The sequence below is a fragment of the Ostreococcus tauri genome (assembly GCF_000214015.3).
Source record: "Ostreococcus tauri WGS project CAID00000000 data, contig chromosome 11, whole genome shotgun sequence".
NCBI lineage: Eukaryota > Viridiplantae > Chlorophyta > Mamiellophyceae > Mamiellales > Bathycoccaceae > Ostreococcus > Ostreococcus tauri.
In genome coordinates, this window is record NC_014436.2 from 567,281 (window position 1) to 587,122 (window position 19,842).

General features: G+C 56.1%; 9 protein-coding genes across 9 annotated transcripts; 4 read left to right on the forward strand and 5 right to left on the reverse strand.

Moving 5' to 3' along the window:
- Window positions 1-216: 216 nt before the first annotated feature.
- OT_ostta11g03200 (RNA recognition motif domain, eukaryote) lies at window positions 217-1,950 on the forward strand (the record flags this gene model as incomplete). Its single annotated transcript, XM_022983079.1, has 1 exon — window positions 217-1,950. One exon carries the CDS (start codon window positions 217-219, stop codon window positions 1,948-1,950), a length of 1,734 nt encoding a protein of 577 aa, XP_022840006.1.
- Window positions 1,951-2,229: 279 nt separating this feature from the next.
- On the reverse strand, window positions 2,230-3,922 carry OT_ostta11g03210 (Translation initiation factor 3 complex subunit L; the record flags this gene model as incomplete). Its single annotated transcript, XM_022983080.1, has 2 exons — window positions 2,230-3,662; window positions 3,853-3,922. 2 exons carry the CDS (start codon window positions 3,920-3,922, stop codon window positions 2,230-2,232), a joined length of 1,503 nt encoding a protein of 500 aa, XP_022840007.1.
- Window positions 3,923-4,035: 113 nt separating this feature from the next.
- Window positions 4,036-6,999, forward strand: OT_ostta11g03220 (Ribonuclease II/R; the record flags this gene model as incomplete). Its single annotated transcript, XM_003082097.2, has 1 exon — window positions 4,036-6,999. One exon carries the CDS (start codon window positions 4,036-4,038, stop codon window positions 6,997-6,999), a length of 2,964 nt encoding a protein of 987 aa, XP_003082145.2.
- Window positions 7,000-7,084: 85 nt separating this feature from the next.
- Window positions 7,085-7,816, reverse strand: OT_ostta11g03230 (Exonuclease, RNase T/DNA polymerase III; the record flags this gene model as incomplete). Its single annotated transcript, XM_003082098.1, has 1 exon — window positions 7,085-7,816. The coding sequence occupies one exon, from the start codon at window positions 7,814-7,816 to the stop codon at window positions 7,085-7,087; it is 732 nt and encodes a 243-aa protein (XP_003082146.1).
- A 157-nt stretch (window positions 7,817-7,973) lies between these two features.
- OT_ostta11g03240 (Interphotoreceptor retinol-binding) lies at window positions 7,974-12,416 on the reverse strand (the record flags this gene model as incomplete). Its single annotated transcript, XM_022983081.1, has 1 exon — window positions 7,974-12,416. One exon carries the CDS (start codon window positions 12,414-12,416, stop codon window positions 7,974-7,976), a length of 4,443 nt encoding a protein of 1,480 aa, XP_022840008.1.
- A 528-nt stretch (window positions 12,417-12,944) lies between these two features.
- On the forward strand, window positions 12,945-13,958 carry OT_ostta11g03250 (WD40 repeat; the record flags this gene model as incomplete). Its single annotated transcript, XM_003082100.2, has 1 exon — window positions 12,945-13,958. The coding sequence occupies one exon, from the start codon at window positions 12,945-12,947 to the stop codon at window positions 13,956-13,958; it is 1,014 nt and encodes a 337-aa protein (XP_003082148.2).
- An 84-nt stretch (window positions 13,959-14,042) lies between these two features.
- Window positions 14,043-16,574, reverse strand: OT_ostta11g03260 (EXS, C-terminal; the record flags this gene model as incomplete). Its single annotated transcript, XM_003082101.2, has 1 exon — window positions 14,043-16,574. The coding sequence occupies one exon, from the start codon at window positions 16,572-16,574 to the stop codon at window positions 14,043-14,045; it is 2,532 nt and encodes an 843-aa protein (XP_003082149.2).
- Window positions 16,575-16,801: 227 nt separating this feature from the next.
- On the forward strand, window positions 16,802-18,217 carry OT_ostta11g03270 (tRNA (guanine(26)-N(2))-dimethyltransferase; the record flags this gene model as incomplete). The annotated part of the gene is made up of 1 exon (XM_003082102.1): window positions 16,802-18,217. The coding sequence occupies one exon, from the start codon at window positions 16,802-16,804 to the stop codon at window positions 18,215-18,217; it is 1,416 nt and encodes a 471-aa protein (XP_003082150.1).
- A 38-nt stretch (window positions 18,218-18,255) lies between these two features.
- Window positions 18,256-19,812, reverse strand: OT_ostta11g03280 (Histidine-tRNA ligase/ATP phosphoribosyltransferase regulatory subunit; the record flags this gene model as incomplete). Its single annotated transcript, XM_003082103.1, has 1 exon — window positions 18,256-19,812. One exon carries the CDS (start codon window positions 19,810-19,812, stop codon window positions 18,256-18,258), a length of 1,557 nt encoding a protein of 518 aa, XP_003082151.1.
- Window positions 19,813-19,842: the final 30 nt, after the last annotated feature.

Consider the following 19,842-nt stretch of genomic DNA (forward strand, 5'->3'; position numbering starts at 1 on the left):
CGGACGTCTCGTCGCGGTCGAGCGACGGGCGAGGACATCGTCCATCACGCGCGGCGGCGCGACGACGTCGACGTCGACCCCGCGCGCGCGGTTCGACGCACGCGCGGCGCCTGGCGTGGGTCCGTCGCGGTGCGTCGCGCCCGAGAGCGACGGCGCGCGCGTGATCGGTGATACGACCGCGCGCGAGCGAGGGACGAACGACGCGCGGTGCGCGCGATGTCCTCGCCGGAGACGATGGAGCTCTGCCCGCTGTGCTGCAACGAGTTGGACGCCACGGATAGGCGGTTCCGGCCGTGTCGGTGCGGATATCAGATCTGCGCGTGGTGCTGGCATCAGCTCATGGAGCTCGCGAGCAAGGACGACGCGAAAGGACGGTGTCCAGCGTGCCGGACGGAGTACGATGAGGACGACATCACGTTCGATGAGGTCCCGGAGGAGGAACTAGCGGCGCAGAAGAGTAAGAAGAAGGAGGGTAAAGCGGCGGCGAGCGCGGCGTCTCCGGGGGCGAGCGCCAAGGTGGGCGCGGCGGCGGCGGCGAGGAAACACTTGCAAAACGTCAGGGTTATACAGAGAAACTTAGTGTACGTCGTCGGTCTGAGCGCACGGTGTTGCAAGGAGGAGGTGCTGCGAAAGAATGATTTTTTTGGCAAGTATGGGAAAATTTTAAAGCTGCAAGTGTCGGTGAATCGCACGGGGAGCTCTTCTTACGCCGGCAGAGACGCGGAGAACACGGGGAGCGCGTACGTGACGTTTTATGAAGAGTCAGACGCGATGCAGTGCATCCAGCACATCGATGGGTCGCCTCTGGATGGTAGAATACTGCGCGCGTGCTTCGGTACGACAAAGTATTGCAACGCTTTTCTCAAGTATCAGCCGTGCAATAATCCGGATTGCTTGTACTTGCACGACATAGGAAAAGACAACGATTCGTTTACGAAAGAAGAGATGCTGGCACACTACGGGACAAAGCACCAGAGCTTTCAGGAGGCGACGCGAGTGGTTTCCAGCTCTAACGCGAGCGATAGCATTGGCGCAGCTCTGCCGCGCACATCAAGCCTTACCGCGATACCGGCACCATTCACGGCAGGGGTGCGCGTTCCCGCACCGAGGAATAATATGTCCCCACCGCCTCCAGCGGGACCACCGCCGCCGAACGCCGTTGGCGTGGGTGTCCCGGTGGCGAGCGCGTGGCCGAGTCTAGGAAGCAGCAGTAGCAAGGCGGCGACGCCCCTGGCGCCGACGCCAAAGCCGGTGCCGGTAGTTACAACGCCCGTGGTTGCTCCGTCGACTACAAAGTCATCTATTCCGGCGCCGAGAGTGCCCGCACCACGAAGCACCGGTGTCTGTCCGGTTCGACCAAACGGAGGTTGGGGCCAGGAAGCGAACGCAACCCTCGGAGTGTTTGGAGGCCCATCTAGCGAAGCAAATGAAACGGCGACGACGGTGCCGTCGTCTGCGCAAGTACCGAAAACGAAAAACGGATTCACATTACCGCAACCTCGCAAGATTGTTGGCGCTGCCACACTACCTCGTCCAAAGGAGACGGGAGGAGATGCCGCTCCAGCTCCAACGACGGCTGCCCCGCCGCAATCGACGAATGTGTCGACGCCCGTGGACGCTTTCCCGGACAATCTCTTCATGGATGCGTTCAACTCGAGCCTAGATTTCGATCCAAGTGCGGTTCTTCGAAGACATACCGGTGCGTCGCGGCCATCTCCGACGATAGAGCAAACCAGGGCCTCGAGATTCGGTTTCGCGCTCGAGGCACAGTCACCAATGTCGAATGGCGCGCCAGGCGCCAGGGATGGAGAGTCTCTTCTTCGTGCACTCTTGCCAGGCGCCAGTGTGCGATTTTCCCAACAGGAGTCGTTGAGTGAAACAACGAACGGAACGCTCTCCTCGCCGCGCCGCGGGCCACCACCTGGCTTTGGTCCAGCCAAAACTTTTTGACAGCGAGGATGTCGAGAGTATTTGCGTACAAACAGAGGTCGCGCAAAAAAAGCATTGTGTATTTCAAGCAGTGTTGTGTTAGACAGACAGACCGTCGATAATGGAAAACGGAAAGCGCTCGGTCTTTAGGAGGGCCATCGACGAGACGCTTGATTTTTGTAAAATCGCCAGATTATTTTCAACTCACACAAAATTTTGCGCTCGTGACTTAGTTCTTTCTTTAACCAAGGAACGTTCGACGAGCGACGATAGTGTCGGTTTCAAGCTTACATCACAAATCTATTGCGCGAGCGCCGACTTCTTGAAAATCAGCGGCTTGGCCCCCGCGAGATCCTCAAGAGCCGTTTCCAGCTTTTCGTTCGTTCGCTGAAGAAATTCGCGAGCGCTCTTTGCCTTTTTCAACTGCTCCACCCTGATGACGTCCCCTTCTAAACTGATACGCATGTCACCGCAGTACACGTCTTCACCGTCCAGTGCACTGGCTCCACCGCGCCACTCCTTGACAGAGTATCCCTGCTCAAACGCTTGTAAGCCAACTTTTAAGTTGTCCGTGGAAACCTCCATCAGCGTCGAGAGCACATCCAACTTGATGGACGCATACATCTTTAGAAATTCTCGAAGCTTGGGAATGACGGCGTGCGCAGCTACCGCTTCAAGAAAGCGAGCATGTTGTGCCTTGTAAGCGTCTTCGTTATCACCCGTTGCGCTAGCGATGAACTTGGGGCACGCATAGGAGAAGAGTTCGTCGAAGACTCGGACTTCACCGGTGGACATGCGGTTCAGCTTGTCGCTGTACTTTTGATGCAGAGCCAATGAGACGGAATCATCCAAGAGGTACTGCTGGCCTGGTATGAGCGACATAATGATAGCGATCATGGCATACATTTGATCTTGCCTCTTCAACGACAGTGGCAAAGTCTGCGGTCGAGTAGAACTAAATTTGAGGCGATCAATGTATTGCACACCCTCGCTGAGGTGGCGAATCGCGTCCGTGTAGCGACCGAGCATGAAGTATGAGAAACCAACGTGATAAGACGTAGTGATATACGCTCCTGGAATCTTTTTGAAAAGTCCGTCGCGGTCCAGGTCGATGTGGTCGAGCGCCTTGAGTGCCTCCTCGAAATCTCCAGACAGCGCGTGTACGCGACAGATGCCAATTTGTGCGCAGTAACCAAGCGTTCGTAAGACGTTGCTCGACTGCGCGTCGTAACCCTCGCTCGCGGCGAACGACAATTCTCCCTTACGTTCGCTTTCGAGCACACCCGCGATGTCGCTCTTGTCCACCAGCGCCTGCAGAAAGTTGAGCACGCTCGCCTTGTCCCACACTTGCGAATCGAGCGCCTTGAGCTCGCTCTTTTCCTCCGTCGTGCGCTTGCCGCTTCCCTTGAATTGGCAGAAAGACTGAAACTGATACACAAACTCATCGATCATGTCCCACAACCACGCGTTGGGGAGCTGCATGTTGACGTCCCCGTGCAAAGCGATGCCGAAGAGTTCGCAATAGTTATCCCACGCTCCCTTGCGCTCATTCGCACTCGGCGTCGTCTCCGCGTGAAGATGTCTGTAATACAGCTCACCGTACAGCGCCCCGAACACACCATCGTTGTCGTACAAATCAGCCATATCTCTCGGCGCGGGCCAAGATTTCCCCTTGAAGTACCGCTCGCCGATCGCCGCGAACGACCTCTCGTACATCGCGAGCGTCTCGTACACTGCGCTCGAGCGACGCGTCACCTCCGTCAATCCCCGAGTCATCGCGCGCGCATCACATCGAACGCCGTCCTGTTCCCACCCCGCGTCCACGCGCGCGTCTCCCACCGCGCGCGTCGCCGTCGATCGCCCATCGCGCCCGTCGCCCTAGCGTCCGGTCACCCCCATCCGCGTCCACGCGCGTCTCCGCACCGTTCTTCGCCCGCACGTGTCCGTACGCGCATCGCACGAACGCGCGCGCGTGCTCGGGCGCGCTCGTCATGCGGTCGAGTCGGCGTCTCGCGCGTCGACGCGGCGTCGCGGTGGATGGGTGTCCGTGCGCGAGGGGTCATCCACGAGTGATGACTCAAGAAACGCGCCGCCGCCGCCACCGCGATGGCCATCGCGCGCGTCGCGGCGTCGCGCGAGACGATGCGACGGGCGAGCGACGGGCGGGTGATCGGTGGACGCCTCGCCCGAGGCGTGCGCGCGGTGCGTCGAGAGCGGTACGTGCGAGACGACGTGTACGTGGGGTATCACCACGAGGACGTGGAGGCGACCCATCGAGGACCGGCCGGGGAGAGACGATGGGACGTCCTGCGACCGCGACGTGGGGCGGACGGCGCGCGACGGATCGCGCTGATCGATTCGAACGTCGCGTTGCATCAGCTCGACGCGCTCGCGGACGGACGCGTGCGAGACGTGGTGATTTGCGCGACGGTGATGGAGGAGACGCGGGCGCGGAGTCGGTCGAGTTACGAGAGATTGCGAGAGATGTGTCGAGACGTGGAGAAACGGTTTTACGTCTTTAGTAATGAACATCACGGCGAAACGTACGTTGAAGACGTCGCGGGGGAGTCGGCGAACGATCGGAACGATAGAGCGATTCGCGCGGCGGCGGCGTTTTATCGCAGAGCGATACCGGTGTCCGCGTGCGAACGCGTGACGCTGGTGACGAATGATCGAGCGAACGCGAGAAAAGCGCGCGAGGAGGGGATCGATGTCATGAACGTGTTGGATTGGATGCGAACGATCAGCGACGAGGCGAGTTTGACCGATCTGGTCGTCCCGGGTGGAGGCGCGGAGATTCCGGATGAGCGCGAGTCGAAGCGCGCGCGCGCCGCGGGTTCGTCGAGCGCGCCCAAGTTTGACGAACATCTCGACGCGGGTTCCATCAAAGAGGGATTGGCCAAGGGTGAATTGGTCAAAGGATTAATTCGCACGTCGCTATACAACCCGTTTGAAGCACACGTGACGAATGAGGAAACGGGTGAGAGCGTATTTTTGAGCGGCAGAGCGGCGATGAATAGAGCCTTCGATGGCGACTCAGTCGCTATCGAGATCTTACCAGAGTCTGAATGGCTTCGACCGGGATCAAAGATTGTTACGAGCGATATCGAGGACGACGCCGCGGCTACGACGTCTACGGATGACGAAAGCGGCGGCTTAGCGCCAGAGACAGCCGAGGAGACGGACATCGTCGGCGCCGTCGCGACCGGCGCGAAATCGGGCGTCGTCCCCACGGGGAAGGTCGTCGGGATAATTCGTCGCAACTGGCGTGAAAGGGGTTATGCCGCTTCAATCGATATGGGGAAAGACGGAAAGGGGCCGAAAGCTACTGGGGCTGGGTTTACGACGCGCGTGCTTTGCGTACCGAGCGATCGCCGGTTTCCAAAGATTCGCATTCAGACGAGACAGCTGGAGGGCTTGCTCGACCAGCGCATTGTCGTCGTCGTTGACGATTGGCCCGCCGATAGCGCGTATCCTGAGGGGCACTACGTTAAGTCACTCGGCGTCATAGGCACGGTTGACGCGGAGACGCAGGCGTTACTACTTGAGAATGACGTCGACGATCGACCATTCGCTCCGGCAGTGTTCGCGTGCGTACCGGCGTTACCGTGGAGAGTGACAGAGCATCACCTCGCGGAACCTGGAAGAGAAGATCTGCGAGATTTACTCGTGTGTAGCGTCGATCCTCCGGGGTGTAAAGATATTGATGACGCGCTGAGCGCCAGGGAGCTCGATGATGAGCGCATCGAACTTGGAGTGCACATCGCCGACGTCACATCCTTCCTTCATCCCAACACCGCGATGGACGAAGAGGCAGCGCGTCGTGGTACGACGACATATTTAGTGCAGCGACGATTGGACATGCTTCCTGGAGCGCTGACGACGGATATCTGCTCCTTGGTCGGTGGAGAAGAGCGCTTGGCGTTTTCAGCGTTCTGGATCGTAAACAAGTCGACGATGCTGCCAGACGAGACTATCAAACCTCGATTCACGAAGAGTGTCATCAAAAGTGCTGCGGCGTTGACGTACGAACAGGCACAGTTACGCATAGACGATGCGACATTGAACGACGATCTGACTCTCAGTCTGCGGAGGCTTCGAGATATCGCGCGGCGGTTGCGCAAACGTCGCATGGAGAACGGTGCGCTCACGTTGGCTTCTCCCGAAGTAAAATTCGAGATGGATCAGCAGTCAAGCGACCCTCTCGACGTTGGTATGTATGTCACGCGCGAGACGAATCAAATGGTCGAAGAAATGATGTTGTTAGCCAACGTCAGCACCGCCGAGCGCATCTTGGAGGCGTATCCCGCTGCGGCCATGTTGAGACGCCACCCGATTCCAGAACAAAAAATGTTTGAGCCTCTGCTTAAAACGGCTAAGGCGTGCGGGATCGACATCGATCCCTCCACCAATCGCTCGCTCGCCGCAACTCTTGACGCGGCTGTTCGTCCGGGAGATTCGTACTTCAACACACTGTTGCGCTTACAAGCCACTCGATGCATGTCTCAAGCCGTGTACTGTAGCTCGGGTCAGTACGCCGGGCCGGAGCGGATGCACTATGGGTTAGCCATGCCCCTGTACACGCACTTCACGTCACCGATTCGACGCTATGCCGATGTCATCGTCCACCGCCTCCTTAGCGCAGCGATCGGACTGTGTCCGCGTCACGAGTCGCTAGAGAGCTCGGACCACGTGAAAGCCATCGCAGACGTGTGCAATATTCGCCATCGGAACTCCCAGCACGCGGGACGTGCGTCTGTCGAGCTTCACACGCTGGTTTTCTTCAGAAAACGTAAGATCGTTGTCGATGCGCGCGTTTTCAAAGTGCGTGCGAACGGTCTCATCGTCTTCGTGCCAAAGTTTGGCATTGAAGGTCCTGTGCTGTTCCACGAGGAGAAGAACGATGCCGTACTAGATGAAGACGCGATGACCGTGACGAGTGGCGGAAAAACTTGGAAAATATTCGACCAAGTCACTGTCCAGGTCGAGGTGGAACAGTTACCGGCGCATCGCAGTCGTCTTCTCATCACCGTCGTCCCCGATGATACGCCTCGAGGAGAGGCACAGTAGTTGAGGCGAAATAATCGGGCTGGCAACACTGCCTAATGAAGCCACCGTAAAGATTGAAAGCGACTAGCTCTAGATCTATGTAAATCTAAGACGAGAAAAAAGTAGCGGCGCCGCACGAGCAGGTTCGCCCTCCTTGACATACTCCCTCAAATATAGGAAAGCGTTTACTAAAGCTAGGTTCCGGCGCGATTGCGAGCAGCTTTGCTCTCGCCGCCGCTAATCCCTCCGCATCGTTCGTCAACAGTCTATGAAACAATCGAAACAGTCTGATTGACTTGACGCAATCTCCCGCGGCGTCGTGTGTGCTGCTCACCTCTGTGGCGAGTAAACAACGTACCAAGTGGTCCTGCGAGAAAACGCTCCATGACCCGTATCTCTCGTTCCACACCCGCCAAATGCCAGTCATTTCGATCAAATCACCGTAATCTACCCCACGCGTGAGACCGAGCCACTCTTCGACGTCTTTCAGGACGCCCTGCCCCACGACGACGTGACGCGGTCCCAGCACAGACCTCACGCGCTCGAGCGCCTCGTCCAGCGGAATCCCCCGCGTCTCCAGCGTCTCTTTATCGATCCCGGTGAGCGGCGTGAGATACGAGCGCACTTCTTTCGTTTGTTTCACGAACACATCGCACAAAACGCGCTCCGTTCGCGCGCACACGACGGCGATTTGGGCCACCGAGCGATCGTGGTGCTTGGGACCGGTCGCTACACACTCGACGTCGAGCGACACCACGGGGACGGCGTCGTCGAGCGGGTCGGGGTACGTTCGAGCGTCGGCGACGTTCACCGGGGGCGCGACCGAACGCGTCGACATCACGACGGAGGAGACGCTGAGTGAGGCGGGTCGAGAGGGCAGTGGCGCGCGCGAGAAGACGCGCGCGAGACAACGCGCGGGTGCGTGAAGACAGGATATCAACTATTGACTATTACAGTTAGGCGCTGTGAGGAGGGGATACCGTTGTTCCTCGCCATCACGCGTTAGGCGCGGCACATTTTTTAGAATCAAACGCCCGCACCGGGTACGTCGGCGGCTTGGGGAGACTCGTATCGGGAGCTTCCGCAATCATCGCCTTGATTTTCTCAATCGCGGTGTCCAACTGCGCATCTTTGCCGTTGAAAGTTGCCAGAGGTAAGTTACTGACGACAATATCCGGCTTGACTCCCTTTTGTTCAATCGCCCAGTCGCCGTGAAGATACGGACCGTACGACGGAATGGTGAACCCCGAGTCGTCAACGAGTCGAAGCTCTGGGTGGCCGCTATATCCAATTGCCCCACCCCAGGTGCGCTCACCAATGACGACACCTATTTTGAGCTGCTGAATCCCGAGGGCAAACATCTCGGCGTCACTACTCGTCTGCTCGTCGATCAACACGACCACTTTCCCTCGAAAAGTGTACTGCATCGTCGTGTCTCCCGGTCCACTGCGTTCGGTGTCAAACATCCATGCAACGCGACGGAGGCGCTCCAGTAACCATGTATCGATGTTACCACCGGCATTTCGACGAACGTCTATGATCAAACCATTTTTACGCACATTCGGATAGAACTGAGCTGCAAAGTCATCAAATGAGTTGCTTGACCCTTTGCCTTGTTGCTCCATATCTTCGAGGTACACGTACGCAACCTGACCGTCCGTCTTCTTTTCAACGTACTCGCGTCTTCGGACGACTTCGTCCGCTGCTTCTAACGCATCACATTGCTCCAACAAGAGCGGAGTGATAACGATGAGCTCCGGACTCGCTGAATCGGGAGTCTTCACCGCTTCAGCCAGTGTACCTGGCTTCTGAGACGCGTCGCCGGCCTTTGCACTCAGAGTAGACGCTCCCAACTTTGCCGCGTGTTTTCGAACCAAATTTGCGACATGCAGATCCGTCACGGGCTTGTTCGTCTGAGCAGCGCTACCAAGTTGGGACTGCGCTAAACCGACTCCACCCATCATCTTTTGCATCATGCGCATCTGCTGAAGCTTGACTAAATTTTCTTCATCGCGCTTCTCGTCAGCGGAACGAGGAATCTTGACAACTTCAAGAAGTACTTGCGTCCCAGCTTTCCCGCGAAGCAAATCGGAGAGCGGCCGCGACGTCGAGTTAACCAGCACACCATCAATCTTCGTGATGATATCACCAGGAATGAGGTTCACGAACGACGTCTCCGTGGATCGACTCAAAGAAGAATGCGGAGCGTCTAAGACGCCCGTGCTTCGGTGAATGTAAGCGATCTTCAGGCCCTCGGGGACCGGCGTGAAATCAGCCCCAAGACATGAGGATGGAGTACCAAGCGGGATAACGGGGTCCTCGGACTGAACTGATACGAACACGTGCAGTGCAGATAGCTCACCGAAAGCCTGCCCCAGAATGTCTCGCAACTCGCCCTTTGAGGATATTTTATACACGAGCGGACGATAACGATCAGTGACGGAACGCCAGTCAACGCCATGAAGATTCGGATCGTAGAAAGCATCCCTCATGTTTCGCATGGCCTCTTCGTACATTTGCAGCCACTCCTCTCGAGGATTCACGATGACGGTGAACGATTCTGGAAGATTCCAGACCTCTGTTCCAGATAGAAGCTGCTCAGGAGTGACTTGCCCAGACAGCACAGACTTGGATGATACCAAAGCGACGCCTTCGTTTGTAATGAAGGTGATTATCTGCAGGTCGCCGCTAACGATAACACTCGCTGGATCTGCAAATAGCGGCACCGCTTGACGTTTGTACATACTGTACGCGGCGACGACAATGTGACCCTGGTCTGCGACCGTGAGAAGCATCCCGCTTCCGTCGGCGATTATCTCAAAGCTTAAATATTCGGCGTCGGGTAAGTCTGGAACAGCCTGAGCTCGCTGCTCGATATTTTGAGTCGAGATGACAGTAGGCAAGACTTTACCGAAAGCAGCATCGAATACTGTTCCCTCGGAAGTGATCTCATCACCGATGAAAAAGGGACAAGTCATACCAAGGCGAAGTGGTACACACATGAGTCGTGACGTCTCACTGAAGACGGGCTCTGCCCCTCGCGCTCCGTATGGTGAATTCGCCGAAGACACGATCTGTTGATCACTGAAGTAATACAGGTACAGACCATCCGGCGAAAACCTTGGACTGTGTGCGTTGTAACTAGGCGTCGTGATGCGCGTGCTGTCTCCCGTGGACAACTCCAGCACGTGAATCGACGTAAAGTCGTTCTCCTCATCCTTGGCGTAGGCGAGCCACGACCCATCGGGACTCCAAGAGAGACCATAAACGCCCTCGGGACGGAAGCCACCAAGCAAATTCTCAACGGTCGCTAAACCGCTTATCGCAGAGTTTGCAGGATCATTAGGCGCCGCTCTGAGCATGGCCTCTTTGCGTAAAACGCCAATGTTTCTCAGGTGTTTGTTCGCACGTTTATTCATAGCGAAACGACCCGCTCGGCGCGCTGAGTTCTGTCGGTGCCTCACCGACACAGTCTCCGGAATTCGACCGAACTTCGGCTTTTTCGTTGCACCCGAAGTTTTGGCACTAGGTCCGTTGGACGCGATCGAGCGCTTCGCGAGCCTAGCCAATACCGGCTTGGGCTCTGTTGTGCGGTAACGATTTGTGTTCACCGCTGTCTCTGTCAAATTGATCAACTTCAAGTTGCCGTTGGTATCTGCCAGTATGAGCTTCGTGTTATCTGGAGAAATTGAACTGAATTCCATGGCGCCTTTGATTTTGGCGCCACTCGTTATCTGAGTCTCTTTCCAGTGCCCACCCTCGACTTGTCGCTCAAGCATGACGTACTCATACTCACCTGTCGAGTCGGAAAGCGCCAAAATCTTTGGTTGACCATCTGAGCTCGCGTCGCTCACGAACTGAATGTGCTTGTACCGAACAGCACCCTTGTATGTTGTCACCTTCTCAACGCGTGAACCCAAAAATGGTACGAGCGCTGAGTAGAAGACTTGTCCCCGAATCACAAAAGCAGCAAACGCGCCGTCGTTTGTCAGCACAAACTCACTCATACTCCCGTACGGATTCTCGATCTCAGATTCCATCGTCTTGCGGAACTCGCTCACCAGCTCGTATTTGAGTTGTAATTCGTTTCCAAGGCGTATTGTGTTATCCGCAGACAGCATGATTTGGCGCATGAAGAGAGAGCCACCCCGACGGTAAATTAACTCCCTGCCGTCAATACTTATCTCTTTGATGTCAAACAAACATTCATGCGTCAGTTGCACAGACGCGGTGGAGTGAACATTCATCACCCACACGTTTGATACGCCAGTTTTGTCGCTGATAAAGAAGAGATGGTCTTTTAACTCAGCGTCATTTGATGACTCTGGACTCCACGCTCCTCGCAGCCCCCAAGTTGACTCTGGCGTGAGTTGGGTCGCCTCCGAATCACCCTTGCACCATCGCCAGAGTCGCGATTGCTCACCACCTTCATATCGCTTCGTTTCGCTCGTTTGACGAAGAGGGACGAAAGCGTAACATCCAAGCCCATCCTTCACACCCTCGACAGCTTTCGCAAACGGTAGAGGCGATGCCTTGCGTGTGGATGGATTAACCCTTACCAATTGCGCATTCATTGAGGACGAGAAGGCGCTAGATATTACGAGAAGCTCGTCCTTCGACGGCCAACTTGCGACATCCTGTGCTTTACCTCCAAATGTTATCTGCTCGACGACCCCACCTTTCGTTGGGGCGACGAAAACATCGTAACCATCATACGTCAACCCCAAAAACGCGACATAAACGCCATCAGGGGATAATTTTGGTACGCCTTCCCGACTGTACGTCGATGATAATCGCGAAGCAATACCGCCCTTCAACGGAGCTATCCAAATGTTCGTTTCGCTCACGAATCCAACCATGCCCTTCGCAACTGTTGGATACCGGTAAAATCCCATGTCATTTTCATCTTCCTTATTGGTATCTAGCAAGCGCGCTCGCGTCTTTTCAAGCTCTGGAACGATCCCCTTGATGACGGGTCGATTATCCGTTCGAGAGAACAGGTCGTCGCCAGCATCGTCAAGAGACTGCGCAGGTTGGCTTGCCTCAGGTTCTGAAGGTTTCGCAGATGCGACTGGCTGTTTGTTCTCAACACGCACGTGCGTTGCGTTCGCGGGAGGACCCGAGCGAGTTGCATTCTGTTGATGAGTGTGCGTGGCGTTGACGCGTGTGATATTTGATCCAAGAGCCCCAATACTCTCCCAACCTGAGTCTGGTGGGTGCTGCGGAGCGTGCCTTAACGCCCTGTTCGTCGCCGTTCGCGCACGCTCAACGTCTCTCTCGTACTGCGACAACCCAAGCGCCGGCCTTACCGTCGCACGATCTCGCTCGATGGCTTCATCGATAGCCCGTATCGCCTCTAGACGCGCGTTCTCTATCTTGACTGCGTCCCTGCTCCTTCTCGTCGCGCTCCCAGTCACCGTGCCGAGAGCGAACACCATCGCCGCGAAAGCGATCCCTTTCAACGTCGTGGCGCTAGGCCAACTCGATCGCGCGCTCTCGCGTTCGTACGCAGGAACATCGCCACCATCACCGTCATCACCCGTTCGTCGAGGGAAAAGTGGTGCTCGTTCGGCGTCGCGAGCTCGATCGACCACGGAGGCGTGATGGGAGGCACGCCCGAGACTCAGCGAGGAAGCGCCGCTTTCGCCGCGCGACTGCGCGCGACCTGAGCACGACGGATGCTCCATGAGTGTCGAAGCAACGTCTCGGTTGCCGCGAGAACCAAACGTGTACGCGCGCGTGCGCCCGCGACGCGTTGTGAGACGCGCGTGAATTTTATAGTGTTGTACCTTCGTCACGGGCGACAATGTTTTCATGCATACTCGTTTCATCGGTTTAGTATGAATACGACCTTCACGCTGATACTTAGATATTTCAAATGGTGACTATATATGGGGGTCGATCCTGGCCGATCTCAGAGTACACGGAGCGCGCGCGGCGACACACCAGGACGCGCGACGGGAGACATGTCGGCCTCGACTATCGGGACTTTTGAGACCGCGCACTCCGACGCGGTCCACGACTGCGCGTACGACTACTATGGTCGTCGAGTGGCGACTTGCTCGAGCGATCGAACGATTAAAATCTTTGACGTCTCCCAGCCGATCTCAAGCACGGCGGACGACGGCCCGAGCGCGACCGGAGCGGGGACAAATGCGACGTTAAACGGAACGTCCGTTAACGGAGTCGTAGGGACACCGAGCGCGGTGATTGTCGGACACGACGGGCCGGTGTGGAGTGCGCGGTGGGCGCATCCAAAATTTGGCACGCTTCTCGCAAGCGCGAGTTTTGATCATCACGTGATGATTCACAAAGAGGTCGAACCCAATTCATTCGTGTGCGCGTATAAATCACCGATGGGCACGCACGATGGGAGCGTGAACGCGTGCGCTTGGGCACCGCACGAGTACGGCGCAAAGCTAGCAAGCGCGTCCTCAGACGGATCCATCTCAATCATCTCGTACAACGGCGCAAGCGGGAGCTGGAGCGTGGAGAAGATCGATCACGCGCATGCCATAGGATGTACGGGTGTGTCGTGGGCGCCGGCGGCGATGCCGGGATCTTTGGTGAATGCTCGTTCAGGTGGCGTCACGACGGTTGACGCAAAACGCCTCGTCACGTGCGGGTGCGACAATCTCGTCAAAATTTGGCGATTTGACGAATCACAAAATGTTTGGGGATGCGAGGCAACGCTTAATGCGCACACGGATTGGGTGCGCGACGTCGCTTGGAGCGAAAATTTGGGTTTGCCCATGAATACAATAGCGTCAGCAGGTCAGGATGGAAAGGTGTTCATCTGGACGCAGAGTGAGCCACGCGGAGTTTGGCAGTCTCGTTTGCTGCACGAGTTCGGTGCACCTGTGTGGCGCGTCTCGTGGAGCACGATGGGTAATATCCTTGCCGTGAGTGATGGGAATAACACGGTGACAGTGTGGAAGGAATCTATCGACGGCTCATGGAATCAGATCTCGGCGGCGTGATAGGCGGACCACACGTGACAATAAAGATGGAATACAACAGAGAAATTTCTCCTATTCGAACTTCTACTCATCATTCTCGGACGGTCAAACTTTGTCCGATCCTTTTCGCGGCACAAATCTGAGCTCCTTCGAGAGTTCGTCAACATGCGCCACGAATGGATCTTCCAAAGCTTCAAATGCGGAGTCCCCACTCGCACGGAAAGCGCCGCAGTTCGATGAATGCTCGTTCTCTACTCTGAAAATATTCCAAACGGCTCGCCTCAGCACCTCGACTGCAGCCAATGCGGTCACCAGCACTTGTGTAGATAGATTATCGAACGGTAATCCAGGAACTGCGGCAAACAGGGCAGCGGAACGCGCGAGTGTGTTGAAAGCAACAGCACACCCCCATGCAGCATTTGACTTCACAAGTGTACGGCGAGGTAGCAACTCCACGCGCCAAGAGTTCTTCGGGTTGTATGCGACGATGGTCCAATCGCAAAAGTAATCCCAGCAAAGCGAATAGCACACGCTGAAGGCGGTGAAGAAGTACGCCACAATCCACTCTTTCACTGAATGATCATCCGCGTTGACGTGAGCCGCATAGTAGCGCAGCCATAGCGCTAGGATAGAAAATGCATACTTACCCGCGTTCAGGAGATGCCCTCTGGGTCTACCGCCTCGCTTGCACACCACGGCGTCTCTCGCCCGTCTGAAGCTCTGTGCCAAGCGAAACCAGAGCGGCACCGTTGCTGCGATAGCGCGTGTAGAAGCTGTATCACCCGCCAAACCGAAAGTAACGGTCAGATCGGCGATAGCCGTAGAGTGCGACGTCAATTGATCGGCTACGAAGAAATCTGGGAACAGAACGAAGTGCCATGGCGCGGAGATGACGCGAATCACGTGTCTGAGCAGGAATCTACGAGTTGCCATTGGCGGCTGGATAAATATCATGCGAGGATCGTTCGCCCACTTCCACGACTCCGGCGCCGGAATAATACAAGTGATAAAAATAATCAGACTAATCGGCGTCACCCAAAGCGTATTCTCTTTTCCCAAGGACCAAAGTACCGTGCTCGCAGTCAAAATCAACACACAGAGCAGCCAGGGAAACACAGTTGCAAGAATGGCGTGCTCGGCGCGTAAACCCGTCTTCCCGACGCTCCCAAAAAATATCAGCTCCCAATGGACCATTGTACGCTGCCACACATAAACCGCAGGTCCCCAGAGCAGCGATTGCCCGAAAATCAGGAGAAATCCTCGAAGAGTGACGAACGCCGCCAATTCCTTTCGGCATGTCTCATCCGTGGACTCCAGACCGCAAGTAAAGACTAGATACCATAATGGAATCATCAGCGATGGGAAGGCTACGCCCCAGAAGAAACCGCCCAGGAAAAATAACAACGGATTACCGTTACTTTCTCGATCGATGTTTGCTTTAAGTCCATCATCCTTGATGCGGCGACCGGTTTCGCGAAGTGTTTCAAGAAGCCCTTCTCTTTCCTTTCGTGTAATACCTGTTCGACCTGATTTTTCCGGCTGTGATGACGCCATGGATGTTATTCTTGCGGTCATTCCAGTCACAGCCTTGATACGTCGAAGAAGGAGGTGACAGGTCAGGAAAGCTCGTTCACACAATTTAATCATGGTGTTGCACTGAAATGTCGACTCCTTCACATCAGGCCAAAACGCGAGTTGATCGCACGCTGTGCAATAAATCCCGCTCGTTCTAATAAACGCCTCCTTATCTACCTTCTTCGTGATTTTCCGAATGGCCACTGCATTGAGGGTGCTAAAATTCTGGATCATGCACACGGAGTAATAAATTTCCTTGATATCGTGCAACAGGGCTCGAGTAGCTTTCTCTCGAGAGGTAGTTAATGTGACAGGAGAGAAAGTTTGAGCGTCGTCACGAATCGCTTGTGCTGCTTTGCTTGCTCTCTCGTGACCTTCAATTACGTTGTTCTGCTTGAAAAACTCGTGAAGGTCGGTGCCCGAGGCAGTCGTCGCACTTCCAGATCGAACGTGGCGCCTCAGCGGTGGAACTTGAGGTGTCGGGTGCGGCGCATTTTTGCACACACCTGCCGCCTCACTAGTCGCGACCTCAGACTCTTTCGAGCTTGTTGTTGGTGTTTCGGCATCCAGTGCCGCCGAGATGACATCAATACGCAGCAAAGCAGACGCTAAATGTTTCGCCTGAATCTCCACCAGTGTCTCGTAAAATTTGTTACACTTGTTCACTTGCACGTCAAGTTGTTCATAGAACTGCCTCAATGCGTTGGGTACCCCATTCCCTTGGTCCTCAAGCGTGCTCTTCACCTCCAAAAAGTCATCGAGTTCCATTCCGAGCGATTCCCATGTCTCCTCGAGTGCTACGCGTTCCGCATTTGCTTTGCCGCGCTCGTTCAGCTCCGTTGATAACTTTGGCGCGTTGGCGTATCGCGCCCACACAGCTTCGGCGTCGATCGACTCTCGTCCACTCAAGTATCCCGCACCGCCGCCACCGAGGTCGTCGTCCTCTGTCGTCGCGCCGTCCTTCCCTTTGTCCCTCAGTTCCTTCAGCGCGGTGACGAACGTCTTCAGCGCTTCGTAATCGACGTACATTGAGGCCCATTCGGCGACTCGGTGGCGCTCCATCGTTCGCGCGAAGTGTACCATGGTCGACGCGCGCGGCGACGACGGTTCACCCTATCACAATCGCTCGCGTTGACGCGCGCGGCGGCGGCGTCGACTGCGGCGTCGTTCGTCACGTCGCTCGCTGGAGCGGTCCAGTCAGCACTCATGGCTCGGCGGAGCGGCACACCTCGGACGCGGGGCGGCCGACGCGACGTTCAAAGTGACGAAACGACGGGCGCACATCGTCGATGCGGACGTGTGCGCGCGGTCAACGCGCGCGCGCGCGTCTCTGGAGTCGTCCGCGATTTGCGAGGCTTGGAGTCGTCGACCCACGCCCACGCCGCGACGGGCGTCCGCACGGTCGAACCACGGCGCGTGACGCCGTCGTGCGCGAACGAGGTGTCGACATTGTCGTCGACGAAAGCACGTTTTACCGACCGGAATCGGCGCAGGCGCGCGACCTAGGAGCTCTGCTCGCTCGGTCGCACGGACGAGCGCTTGAGCGGGGATTGGATGCGTGCGACGGGACGTGCGCGAGCGGCGCCAGGTTCGCGAGAATGGCCGCGTGCGGGGTGAACTTGCGAAGCGTCACGTGCGTTGACGTATCAGCGGATGTGAGAGACGCGCTGAACGCGAATCTGGACGCGCACGTCCGCTCTCGAGGAGTGGAGACATCTTGTGCATTCGATGACTCACAGCGCGTGTTCGCAAGAAAGTGGTTGGCGGGAGAACTGTACGATTACGTCGACGTCGATGGCTTCGGAAGCGCCAATTTCGCCGACAGCGCACTGCGTATCGTTCGCCACGGCGGATACTTTTATGCGACGTCCACGGACGGTCGAGCGCTGTGTGGACAAAATGCAGAGCGTTGCGCCACGGCTTTCGGTAACAGCATCGTATCGCCATCGAGACCGTCGGTGAACGAGACAGCCGTGCGCGTGTTCATCGGCGATGTTGTACGCAGGGGTAGTGCGCTCAAGCTGCGCGTGACGCCCGTATTTTCGTTATTCCATCCGCACGGCCCGGTCTTTCGCGTGATGTTTCGCGTAGACAAAAGGACTGAACTGAGTGGATACGATGCATTTGGCAAAGATTCGAAGCACATTGGCTTTGTGGGATACTGCGATGCGTGTGGAAACACTGAAGTGATTCAGCGGCCGTTGGTGGATATTTTCGGCCACAACAAACTTTCAGTTGACGATTCACGCGCGCGTTGTTCGCTGTGCGCAAAACGCGAACCCTCGACAGTGGATAGAAGCTCGCAGCTCGCGATCTCGGGACCGATGTGGATCGGCTCATTACACGAACGAGAGACTGTTATCGCGATGCGTTCTGAAGCAGAGGATTTGGGATGGCTAGAAGACAAGAGCGCAGCGCGTGGCCAGCTCTCGCTTCACGACTTGTTGCACGTATTTGAGGAGGAGTCCGATATTCAGCTCTCAAAGGTCTCGCACTACTTCAGAACGGATGAGCTCGGTCGCAAAGGACGAGCCAGACGCGTGCCACCTCGAGATGCTTTACTCGACGCTCTTCGTGCCAGAGGATTCGCTGCAACTCGAAGCTCATTTGACGCGCGCGGAGTGAAGACGAATGCAAGTATCGACGACGTCATTGAGTGTGCGAATCGTGCATGCGTAGACGATGACTTCATTTGTATTGTATGATTGATTGACTATAAACGAATTTCACAGCTGCGAGCCGTCTAAATAGCCATGGTCTCTATCTCATTGACAGTTCTCATGGCGGCCTCGTGCTCTCGCAACAGTTCGCTGACGCGTCCAAGGTCGCTGAGTTTCACGTCAAGCTGCTTCTCATCTTCCTTATCCGTGTATTCAGCGCGCAAGTCCTTGATTCGAACCATTCCATTTTCCCACTCTTGTGGCGCAACGAACACGATATAGCGAGCGCCGATTCGGTTTGCGTAATCAAATGTGTTCGCAACCTTCTTTTTGGGTTCGAGAAGCATGTCCACGTCCGCCCCGCCTGATCGAATCAGCGCAGCAGCTTTCATCGCCTTCCCTTGCATCCCCTCATTGAAAGCGGCGACGACGAATTCTATTGACTTGGGAAGTACGGGCACTAGTCCCTTCTCCTTCAATAACTCAACGATGACACAGTCGCCAAAACCAAAACCACAGGCCGGAACCTCGGACATGGCACCATACAGCGATAGCAACTTATCGTACCGCCCACCACCGCAAATTGCTCGGAGCTCTCCCGCGCGATCAAACCCTTCAAATACGATGCCAGTGTAGTAGGCTAGGCCTCGCACAACGGACGCGTCAAATATGAGCCAATCACCGAAACCATAATCATCAGCAAGACTGAACAAGCGCTTCAACTCCTCAATCCCGGTTTGATCTACGCCCTCACCGCACAACGCGGCTAGTTCATCGACGTTCTTGCACGCCAAGCAGGCAACGATTTTCTCCGCAGTCTCCTTCGGCAAATTTTGTGCGTTGACCAACTCTTCTATGACGGCTTCGTCGCCAATTTTGTCGAGTTTGTCCATGATCACACAGACTGGCGCAAACTTCTCCGCAGTGATACCGTACGAATCGAGCACACTCGCCATTACTTTCCGTGAATTCACCTTGATGCCGACGTCGGCGCTCGTTATTCCGATAGACCTGAAGAACTCGCACACCGCGTACAAGAGCTCTGTCTCCGCGCTTATAGACTTGCAACCGATGATATCCATGTTCCACTGATAGTGTTCACGCTTTCTGCCGCGCTGCGTCGTTTCAAATCTCCAGCACTGCGGGATGGAGAACCATTTCAAAGGAAGCATCATTGAAGCAGCGCGACCAAGAACCATTCGCGCGAGCGTCGGTGTCATCTCCGGTCTTAACGTCACATCCACCCCATCTTGGTCGACAAACGCATACATCTGCGACGTAATTTCTTCGCCAGCTTTTCGCTTGTACAGCTCTTGCCTCTCGAGCACCGGCGCATCGTACTCTTCGAATCCCGTTCTCGTCGCCGTCTGCCGAAACTTCTCGAAGAGCCATCTTTGAAGTCTAAACTCCTCTGGGTACCAATCGCGAGTGCCGCTGCACGCCTCGAGCTCAACCGGTGGTGCCGTCGAGCACTGCACCGACACCCCTCGCGCCGCGCTCATCGCGACCGCGCGTTCAGCCTTGGCGGCCTTTTCGGCCTCTTTCGCCGCCTTCTTCGCCGCCTTCTCCGCCTCACGCTTTAGGGCCTTTTCGGATTTCTCCTGAGGCGCGTCGGCGGCGATCTCGTTCGTCGACGACATCCGCTTCGTCTCGGTCGTTTCCGTCGCGAC